General features: G+C 41.4%; 1 protein-coding gene across 1 annotated transcript in view; it reads right to left on the bottom strand.

Moving 5' to 3' along the window:
* Positions 1–3,432: 3,432 nt before the first annotated feature.
* Positions 3,433–11,716, bottom strand: part of DBR1 (debranching RNA lariats 1) — an 8,772-nt gene continuing 488 nt past the window's right edge. Inside the window, exons 2-8 of the mRNA XM_009284993.1 lie at positions 11,567–11,711; positions 11,390–11,470; positions 9,560–9,645; positions 8,074–8,298; positions 6,939–7,019; positions 5,175–5,320; positions 3,433–4,636 (exon numbers count right to left, since the gene is read on the bottom strand). Of these exons, the coding sequence (XP_009283268.1) occupies positions 3,958–4,636; positions 5,175–5,320; positions 6,939–7,019; positions 8,074–8,298; positions 9,560–9,645; positions 11,390–11,470; positions 11,567–11,711 (1,443 nt within the window). The 3' untranslated portion in view covers positions 3,433–3,957. The remainder of the gene's footprint in view (positions 4,637–5,174; positions 5,321–6,938; positions 7,020–8,073; positions 8,299–9,559; positions 9,646–11,389; positions 11,471–11,566; positions 11,712–11,716) is intronic.

Raw genomic sequence — 11,716 nt, 5'->3', positions numbered from 1 at the left:
TGCTGGCGGCCCCGGCAGGTGCGAACCTGTCCGGAGTCGGAGCGCTCCCCTTTGGGGCGGAAAACGCTGCCTCCGCCATGCCCGCGGGCCTCGGGGAGCTGGGACCGATGAAGCTGCCTGCGGAGGCGCAGACAGCTCAGGGGACTGACTCAGCCCTTGTTATTTTACTCAGCTCTCCCACCTCAGTTCTCTCAGCCCCACTGCAGAGCTTACCCCACCAGCCCTCCAGGAAGACGGCGAACGTGGGGCTGGGTGACTGGCTTCATCTGACTGAAGCCTTGACACTGAGGCAGGGGGAGGCTGACCTTACCACAGGCTTCCCACACAGCACCGTAACAGCCACCCCCCCACTGCTGTTTTCCTAGTCCCCCTTCTGCACCCTGTGGGACAGGGACACTAGCACGGTTTTCAGGGCAGCCCCTCAGCTGTCCAACAACAGCCTGACCTTCTTTTGTTACAAGCAACCAGGTTTAGCTTTGACTACCTTATATTCTGACTAGTGGAAATCATGGAGTTTTGCGGGTTCTTCTGACACATCCTCATCCTGGGTCTTGCCCCTGTCTGTGGAGTTCCTGGAACATAATGAAGACAGCCTGAGTGGGGCATAGGTTGGCGATTCATTCACACCAAGTATATGGAGAGCTAGAGTTGTTGAGAACCATCTCCTTGGGCACAATCTTCATCTGGGACACAGGCATGGCATACCACTTCCCATCCTCAGCCTTGCTGCACATAGAATAGACGGTTTGGGTTCCTTTTTTGTCATTGTTTTTGTTGCTCTCGTGAATTTGTTTGGTTTTGGGTTGGGTTTTTGCAGAAAACACCCCCAAAAACCCAGGACTTCACTCAGTTTTGCTACAGACTTCTGTAAGATCTGATATTTTGGTATTAGCCCCCCTGTATTTTACATCTTGAGGCACGGGGATACTAATTCTATGAACTCATTGCTCCTGAAGACAGAATTAAACGGGGTAGGGAGGGTAGTAAAAACATCACATCAGGGTTCACACTGTCAACTTTTGCTACTGTGAGGTAAATGCAGGTTTGCCAGCTGTTAGAGATTGCAGAGGATAATGGGAGCACAATAAACATACTTTGGGATGCTGCCACAAGTTGACTTTAATAGCTTTAATTAAAAAAAAATACTCCACTTCTCATGAAAAAAAGCAATACTCCTTTTCTTTGTTTTTCTCCAAGTAGATTAATAACATGCTTTGAACAAAATACCTGTGTGCTGGCCTGGAATGAAACAGGTGAACACTTTTCTCAAGCACTTTATAGGTAACAGCAAAAACATTTTTAGACTAAGTGCAAGTCTCATACTGAAAAACCTGTGATTATAACTTGTATGAGAGTCTGACAGAGAAACATTTTCCAGCTGTTTCTCACCAAAATTTAAGAAGTCAAGTGTTTTCAGAAAGACTTTAAAGCTTCCTTTTAAAGAGGACTGAAGACTCTGGGTCTTAAGAACTGATTAAACTTTGTCAGCCTTCCCTAGTGTTTTGCTTACTTTTTGGAGTATTTGGTCATCTTTAATGGGGAAGCTTCAAGCTCAGAGCTTCAACTGAATTCTACGTGCAGCAGAGGATCTTGCTGACATGGAAAATCCATAACGGACAAGAGCACAGTAGAGCTGGACACTTCAAACTGCAAAGAGGGTGTGAACAACTGCAAGAAAGGGCACAGTAACTCTATATAGATCAGACATGATTCGTACTCAAAAAAATTTTGTTAACTATATTTACCAGCTGCACTCTGCTCAATGAATGCTGAAATACTTTATAAAAGAAAAAATCTTTAAAGATTTAAAATAAATAAATAAATAAATCAGTATTCTATCTTGTCAAAGTCTCCTGCTTTCCAGAAAGCCAAAACACATTTAGCAGAAAGGGGAGGACGGGGGACGACACACGACAGAATAATTTGCTTTAAAAACATATGAAATCAGACTAAAAAGTCTATTACGTGTAACATACATCTTCCACTCCAGTTCATGTAAAATTTGACAGCTGAATACCATGCTCAGATTTCTTAGGAGACTTTTCAAGTTCATAACACAATTTATACTTAAAATACTTTATTTCCATTATAGTCTTCAGATCATGAGGCATGCTTAAGATTTTAGCATTGCAGATCCAGGACCCTTAAAGATACTCAACTATCTTGAGTAATCTAGCTGATAGTTCACAGCTACTTTAGATAACCTGAGGGTTACACACCAAACACTTCCAATTTTTCATTACATCTTACCACAGTTCTCTTTGGTGGGTGTTCTAACAGATGAGCAGGCATAGAGAGATAGAGGAGCAGTATTAAGAGGGCCCAACTAATCACTTAGTAAACAAGATAGTGTCCTCTGGAAAAAAACCAGGATGTTAATGGCATCAACCCACCAGTATAAAGCTGTTAAACAAACTGTGGAGAGCATAAATTTTGCCATTTTCTAGCTCTTGAATACTTATACGCATTTAATTTTCATAGTGAACTGCTGACAGGAGAGGAACCAAGATGAATTCCAGAATGTGGAAGTGATTTTAAAGATGGAAGTCTTGACCTTGAAGTGTTTCCCTGCTACATAACTCACACTCACCAATCCATTTTACTCATGGCTCCCTGTCCAGTTCCCTCTTCCTGTCAGGACGCTTTCTTCTCCACAGTGCCTGTGCCTTAGAGGAGTAAAAGCACATGGGAGCTACCTCTGCTCTCAAGGGCAGCAGAGTCATGAGGAAGTCCTGCTCGCTCTGGACTCTGAAAGCTCAGCACAGAAAGCCAGCAGAACTTCACGGTAAAACTAATGAGTCTAATGACATATGCTACAGTTCTTGAAAACACCGTCATTTTCATGACTTCAGGAAGTTTTGTTATCCTCACAGCCTTTTAAGCCAAAGGAGTGTAATTTGCTTGCTAATAATTCAGGGCAAACTAGAACAGTAAAAAGAAAACTTCCAAGAGGATCTGTATTCTGGCAGCTCCTGTTCTCCCTCAGCTGAAGTTTATGAAGGTACTTTGGAAGATTCTAAATCCAGTTGTAATAATTTGGCAAGTTACACACTACTGAAAGGAAGTGACAAGTGAAAACTTAGGCTAATGATAATGTTTTAAGCAACTTATAAACATCAACCACCTTATATGAAAATATAACACAGCCTTAACTACTAAGACTTGAGACGGTGATGATGTCCACATTTAGGAAGCTGTTCATCCTAACTACTTGCATTTTAACTTTAAGACGTGGTTCTCAAGTTTTAAGAAACAGCACACAAGTGAGTTTTTAAGAACAGAGACATGCACTCTTCCATGGTCCCTATAAAACTGTCATGCTTCAAATGAAGAGACTTGGTTCCCTATCAAAACTGTAATTAAAAGCCAGTACACATTGTTTTGTTTATGACCATTAAGTTTTTCTATGGCATGAATATCACCAGAAACAAAAATCTTCACTCTTCTATTGCTGTTTTGTTATCATGGGAATTCTATTTTCAAATTTAGTTCACGGAGTTATTGCATATGCTACTTTGTATTAAAAGGTCAGTATAAAACAAGACAAAAGCAATAAAATCAAATCATTCAGTCTTGTAAGTGAGACATCCTGTCACTTTGACTTGAGTTACAGTTTAAGAGTTCTTTTCTTGTTAAACAAGCATGGTGAATCTTGTATAGCAGTACAGCTGAAGATACATAGTATACACTAATAACCAAGAACTGAAGCAAAATCAACTGATTATACATGAGCTTTAAATCCTCTGACAAAGCGCTGTTGGAAGAGTCTGCTTCTGACTTCGATGTTTAATCCAGATAAATCATCTTCCCTGCAAGAGGTTCCTACAGCCTCTTCAGCTTAAGAAAGTAACATGAATGAGATCAAGAAACATTAAAAGCATGAGTAGTCCACGACAGGTCTCACCACCTTCCCATAAAAAGGTACGGAGAGAACTTATTTATACATCATATGAAGTATTATTCTGTTTTATCTTCATCCTCTGCAGCATAGATAGCTTGATTCCTTCTCTTAATTTTTTTAATGCCACTGTTTCCATTTTCATTACCACCAATACGCTTTAATGGTCTCTCATTTAAGCTCTTCTCTTCCACCTGCTTACTCACACCAGATTTCTCCAGTTCCTCATTAGTAGAATCCATAGCATCATCAGATGATACCGCCATGGAATCTGGCATGATCCGGATGTCAGAAAAACTTGCAGAAAAGTCAGGAGGATGATCAGGGGAAGGATCTACAGAACATGTACTCAAGTCTTCATCGCCACCTTCTTCATCCAGCATTATTTCATCTGGATTAATGGATGAAAGTCCAGAATTATCTGTATTATATTCACTGGGTTCCTCTGCTGACCCAGTACTGTCCATCTCCTCTTCCTCCTCCTCCTCTTCATATTCTCCTCGTACTGAGCCCTCTTCTTTAGCTTGCTGGATCCTGTCATTGATGTCAGTGAGGCCAAACTGGGCACAAAACTCAGTGGTCTGTGGATTGATGGTATGAACAGGTTCCACGTGTTTTTGGGGCTTGCTGGGATCATAACAAGCAGCTGTCAACGTGAAGTTACAAGGAATTTTGAGGTTATGATTCAATTCTTCTAACACTTCTTTGATGGCTTCTTCTGTCGCACTGTAATCCCACCTAAATAAGCGTATAAAATTAAAACAAGTGCAGTTAGTCAAAAGGTATTTCCTGTTCCCACTGTAAAGAGAAACTTTTAAAGATGGATAATAAATTCATCTTACAACAGACACCTAATTTCTCAAATGATTTTTCAGGAAAGTATACTGCCTTTGGTCAATACCGAGATTCCCCTCTCCCTCCACCAAGTATTTGTGTATTATGTCAACCCACTCAATAAGCATTCACCTGCCCACCCCTATATCCAGCCTGATTTTCCGTCTCACCGTGTAACTGGCAAGATGATCAGACACCATGGGTTTTTTGCACCTCAAATGGTGGTATTTAAGTTTGTGAAACAAAACTAACTACCCATGTAGAGCAGTAAAGAAGTTGTATACTGTAGAGTACAGCTCTTGCCACCATTCCCTTTGTTTTCCAAGGCATTTAGCAAGTCCTACAGACATTATAGGCTGCAGAACAGAGAAATACAACTCTAAGACAAGTTTACTTCCAGTCCAGCAAAATCACGCTTTCCTCTACTTTGCATGCAACTTACTTTGCATGGAGGCCATTCTTCTCAGGCATATTCCATGAGCTCTGAGTCACATTAACAAGACTGTTGGTGGCCTTGAGGACTGCAATCCACTCAGCATCATACTCCAGCGAGTCACCTGCACTAGGATCATGCTCTATGTCTATTATCTGTTTAAAAAACCAGAAAACAGATGAGGTGAGTTATTTCTCTTGACACCAGAAACTGATTAAAAGTTTGAAGTGTTACTTGTGTGGTACAGTTTTAATTGTTTCAAGGACGCTGAGCTAGCGGTCTCAAATAAGTCCTCTCAAGTTAGCCCTACATAAAAGTTTATAGCAATAAGGGAGTAAGAAAGGACAATCAACAAAGGTAAAAAAGGCATTTCTGTATTTTAGCTTCCAGCAATTACAAAGCAGAACACCCTCCTCCCTACTGCCAGCTACTGGACAGTTAATGCAACTTAGAAACCAGAATTTGCCTACTCTTTCATGCCACCTTCTAAGCAGAAATACATCAAGAATTGATAGCAACAGTTATTCTGCTGTATAAACACACACTCTTAGCATAGCAATGAAATTAACGTGAAATGTTTTTAAACTCCTTCAACAGCTGACAAATTGAAATCCAAACCACTTTGTCTTCAGCGACATTAACTCGAATCAAATCATTTGGTTTAGCCAAACTGCACTAGTCAGGCCCTGATTTTAAATAATCCATAAAGTAATTCAACCTTTTAAGATAGCTTTGGGGGGAGGGGGGGGAAGGATACACTTTAAACCAGAGCTACGCACAGGTGCATCACCACGCTGCTGGAGGTAGTACTACTCCAGATCAGTTTTGCTACAGGATTTTAAGTCTGGACTAGCACCCCCAGTGTACCTTTGCATAGCAAAAGCCCCTCCTCACACTCTCTCCCATCTTCAAAAGTAGCTACTAGGGCAAATGGATCCCACCACACATCCAAAGGACGTTCATTATCTGAACCCTCTTCCCATTACGTTGACAAATAAAAGCTACTTTAAAGTAAGACTACTAAAACACTTGACTGCATTTGAAGAACATGCTGTCAGCAGCTCCCTCTCATAGCAAAGGATTTTAGATTCATCCATTTGAGTTTTTACAGATGGCACTGCAGGCAGCACACACAGGAACGTTGTTTTGCTCTTGGTAAATCAGTTTGGCACTCATATTGAAAATTCCCACAACCTAGACCTCCTACTTGTCCACTGCCCTTTGTAGCCAAGGTATCAGAAAATATCAGAACCAAACAAGAAGAAGCAGAGCCATTCTCCCAGGAAGTCACACCAGTTCCTGCTGGAATTCACAATACTAAAGGAAATTACAGTACTTAAACTGAGACTCAATCCTGTCTGAACTCATTAATCCAGTTCTGAATAAAGAGGCACTAGCTGACCCAAACTAAACTGTGAAAGAAGAAGAGCCTCAAGATGGGCTTTCTTCTTAGGTTTGACATTTGTCAAAAAACCGCAAGAGGAGATTCAATTCAGGTTAAAGTAGAGCTACTCCTCCAATTAAGTCAAGTACTTGTTCTAAGGTGGAAGGAAATGGTAGGAATAAGCACTGTGCCTGCATGACAGGACGCAAGGTCTGCTTATTTCAAGACACTATTATACAAAGACCATTCCACACATGCACCATTCCTAGTTTCTTTCCAAATCCTCCATTTATCAGAACTATTCTTCAGCTTATAGCTAAGCACAGCACTTAGCAGTCCAGACAAGTGAAGTACTTAAAAAGCGAAAACCCACTGCACGTGGTCATCACCTGCAGAAAGTCTCTGTGCGGCAGGCATTTATCCAGAGCCAAAAACTTTGTTGCTTTTGGTAGCTCTTCTTTGGAGTTTGTCTAGGAAACAAATGGTGTTAACACAGTCATTAGCATTTCTATGATATTTGACCATACTAGACAAGTTATATAGAGAGATTTAAAGGCATAATTTATACAGAAAAAAGACTTTCTGAAATAGAAAAATCAGCATGGGATTATAAGAAAGGGACAGAGGGACAAAGAAAGACAGAGAGTTTGTCTAGGAAACAAATGGTGTTAACACAGTCATTAGCATTTCTATGATATTTGACCATACTAGACAAGTTATATAGAGAGATTTAAAGGCATAATTTATACAGAAAAAAGACTTTCTGAAATAGAAAATCAGCATGGGATTATAAGAAAGGGACAGAGGGACAAAGAGAAAGACAGACTTCACTGGAAGTCTAACAGGAAGCTGGATGCAGATGACAGCAAGATAAAGCAAGAGCCACACTTCATTCTTAACCAAGGCAGCTCAGCACACCTAGCCTTAAAGCAAAAAGAAAAAACTTGAACATAATTGGAAACAGACTGGTTGAGTCTAGAAGGTCTAGTTACATTTTTACAGCTAAATAACTTGCAAATGGCAATAGCACATCACACCACTTTCAGGAATAACTCAAACCAAGAGACATTTCAACCCACAGGGGCTGGTTTTGGCTTTACCCAGGCCACCAGACAACTTCATCTGTCAAGGCTTACTACAGGCATCCTCCCATCCCCGGTTAACCACTACCTTCTTTTCAGTCACTTCTCTATCACCTTGCTTTGAAGTTGTCTCCTTCCCCAGTGAAGTGGGAAAGAGAGTGCTTTTCTATAAACTTAGATTAAGAAGTTTCAAGTGCAGTAATATTAGCTATTTCACACTGTCCCTGAAGAAGATTAGGTAGTTAGACCACTGATTTATAACATCTATTTAACTTACATAAGCTAGTAGTCTTAACACCACTTAATGTTTTGCAGCTTAAGCTGAGTTTTAATAACTGAGCAAAAACATTAAGAAGCTGCTTTTCCAGACATGATTACCTGCATTGGAATTCTAAAATGTGCTTGGGACACATATATTCTTGATTTTTTTTTCCCCTTTTACCTGGTGTTGCATGAAAGCTGCAAATTTAACATGAAGATGTGCTGAGAACCAGTAGGTGGGTTTCAGATGCTGCAGAAGCTCTGAAGCAGCAGGGCTTCCTAATGTGTTGCTCTCCACTTCTTGACGGAAGAAGGATTTCATTTTAAGAAGCTGTTTCTTGTTTCCATAGTGATATATGCTCCTTGGCCAGTCATGTGACATAAATATATCAATTGGACGCTTTAACTGTCAAGCCAAAATGCATACAGTATAAATAAAACACATATGATAAAGAAGTTTTGAAATTACACAGCACAAGATGGAACACGTGTAACATGTTCTACCTCAGATCAATACAGAGTTAGCTGTGACCAATAGCCTCACTTTCAAACCAAGTAAGTATACCACTGAGCCCCATCTTTCAGGTGGCCTTTGAAGTTGTTAAGGGACTCTAGTCTCCACGGTTTGTACTACACCTTCTTGGGACAGTCAGCTGTGTTTTACATAAACTGCCTTATAAAAGAGATCATATCATCACAGTAAGTGTGAGGCACTCAGAAGACGACTTAAAAATTACAGCTATAGAGCAAGTTCTCTACCCACAATCAAAGGCATCTTCTTCCTCATTAAATTTTTAAAAGCTTTGTTTAAAAGGGATAATGGCTAAGCACGATGTCCCTCCTCAAAGGAAGCACCCCTCAGAAGTCTAATCAATGTCTTAAGCATGTCTTGGTTCAACATTCAGCATATTTTCATCAGCTGTATCAGAACACACTTCTAGATGAAACCCAAGTCCAACTAATAAGAAACTTACAGTGAAATGCATCAAACTCTTTACAATGACAGCAAACCTTTGCCCTATCTTCAGCATCCCTGTATCTACTGAACAGTTAAGTGTGCAACTGCAACCTGAATAATCATTCACAAGATGCTTATAGATACGCGTATTCATACCACAACCTCAGTCAAACGGAGTAGCCCTTGTGACAACGCAGGGAGTAGGTAATAGCTCAAAAATAAAGCTAATCTGTCCTTTGAATTTCTCGCCCTGGAGTCAAAAATACTGCAACCACAAAAATTTGGGATCAGCTTATTCAGCTCGTTTAATTTTGATTGGTTAACTTTGTACCAACCAGCTTGCATGTTAGACAAGGTAGCATCCATCTTCCTAAAGCTAACATAAAGCTGGAACAGAGGTGTATAGCTGGAGTACCTTCCATTCTGTGAATTTTATCGAATTAAAAAAAAAAACCACACCAAAAAAACCCTTCCTGCCTGTGTCTGACTCAGATCAAATCTGCACTGCTACACAAAGCGTTGGAGGAGATACTCAGCAGGAACAACAGTGGAATAACACCCAGCATAAAATGGCCTGTCCAGATTAGCTGGGAGCTGTTGGTAAGATTTGCTATCCAATAGCATACTTCTGCAAAGTAGCTTTAACACCTTACTTCTAAATTAATGAAAACTATTTACCGCTGTTTAAAAAAATAGATTTTTCACTAACCTGCTTGAGTTTGAAGACTTCAATATTCCTCACATGGTAAGCGCTTCTAATTGTTTGCTGGTTGTATGGTGGACACTCAAAGTGGCCTGAAACATTGGAAAAAAAGACTAGTTGCCTGAATCAATAGTTCCCTCCTAACGCTGTTTGCAAGCTAGCTTCCTGGGGTCATATAGACACCTAGAGCAATCCCAAATACAAGGCTGCCAATAATCAAAGGAGATACTGTATTTCCTTTACATGAGGCTTAAACCAACAGGCTGCTCACTTTTCATATGTGAGGCAAATATGTTGTAAAAATGTGTGTACAACAATGAGCATTTCTTCCATTCTGTGTCTTATTTTCATAAATATAGAGAATAAAGTAATTCAGTTGTGGAAACAAAAAATGGGAGTTTGACGCCAATACAACTCAGGACCTGTCTGAAACAAGAAACTTTTGGCAGAAAGATTTATGTGCTTAATTCCTGAATGAGATTTTGTACCTCTCTGGTGAGATAACACCCCTCATTACTTCCCCACACCCCTTACCTCCACAGTTACGCTGCATAGCCATGTGCAATCACATATATAGAGAGCTGTTCACTGCACAGCCACGAAACATATGTATCTACTAATACCACGGCTACACATGCAAACATGCTGGCACAGCCAAAGAACATAAGGCAGACAGGAACAAGCAAAAGTTGGGCATTGACATAGTGAGAGCACAGAGCAAGCCTCTATGAGTGGTCAGTGATCAGAACATAAGTTAGGGCGTAACAACTCAGAAAGAGGTATAAACTAAAAGATCACAAAGCACTGCATGAGATCTGACTCCTGACTCAGGCCACTGAGGCTGTGACTTTTTGTGTTTCTGTAAGAGTGCTGCCACCAACCATGAAACTACAGCTTAACAGATTTGGCAGCAGCTTAAACATGCCTGTAACTGCCCACAGGCACCACAGACTCTGGAAGCGCAAACATGTACCCTGTCAAAAGGGACGCAGTCTCCAACTTTGCCTGGGGACACAAAACCTCAATGCCTAGCAGAGCTCCTATGTATTCTTAAGAATGAACAGAAAAATTACTTTTTTAGTAGTTAGCATTATTGTCAAAAAAGTCTTATCTCCCACATGCAATATTCAGGCATACAAACTGTATGCTTGATAACAACAAATTTAATTAGCACTGATAGGTATTAGATAGAATCAGGTGTTCTAGAAAACTAGTTCAGTACTTTGCAGCTTGAAAGCCATCTGCAAAGCTTCTCTGAAGCAGTATGTTATTAAAGATAATATTACTGTACAGTAATCGCAAGTAAGAGACCACTATTTCATGTGTTGAGGAGATCAGAAAGACTAAACTATCTTCTATTTGCTGACACTAGGTATCATCTGTGATAAGATTTCTGTCCACTGATGGAGACCCTTCCAAGGAAGAACTCTTGAATACACATACATATAACCAGAAGGAACCAATTGCAAGATGTACTGACACTAAGCCTCAGCTCAGGACAGTACATTTGTACAATATCACACTTATAAATTGTCTGTTTCACACAAGGAAAACTAAACAGTCTCGCATCACATGCTAAAAGGACACTGCCATGGAAAAATCAAGACTGTTCCAACAACAACATTCAAAAGGCGCACTGCTTCCTCCTGTGTTAGCCAGGCAGCTACCGACTCATCTACCGCCTCCAGAAAAATCCACGTGTTGAGCCAAGAGAGGTTTCCAGCATAAGAGTCGGTTCAGAGAAGAGGAGGAACAGCCAGATCCTCCCGCGACGGCTCGGGCCCCGTGCTCCCCTCCCCGGCCCATCCAGCCGCGCCTGCTCTGTCCCACCAATACCTTTCCGGTAGTCGTGAGACTTGAAGATGCCCGAGATGCCGCCGATCCTCACGCCGCGGAACCGCACCACGCCCGCGTAACCTAGGGTAAACAGAAGCGCGGCTCGTCACGGCGCGGCCGGGGCAGGGCAAGGGGCTGGAGGGGAAAACGCCGCCGGGAGCCGGCGGGGGACCCTACCGAGGTAGTAGATGTTGGGCGCCACCCACCCGCCGTAGGGCAGCTCCTGCAGGTGGTTGGACGCCTCATGGTTCCCACCGATGAACACCGTGAGGACCGGGGCCTTCTTCTCGCCGGAGTAGTACCTGCGGAGACACGACAGCTGCTGTA

The sequence above is a fragment of the Aptenodytes forsteri genome, unplaced genomic scaffold (assembly GCF_000699145.1).
Source record: "Aptenodytes forsteri isolate BGI_AS27 unplaced genomic scaffold, ASM69914v1 Scaffold679, whole genome shotgun sequence".
NCBI lineage: Eukaryota > Metazoa > Chordata > Aves > Sphenisciformes > Spheniscidae > Aptenodytes > Aptenodytes forsteri.
Note: the sequence above shows the minus strand (reverse complement) of the source record. Positions and strands in the feature narration are given on the sequence as shown.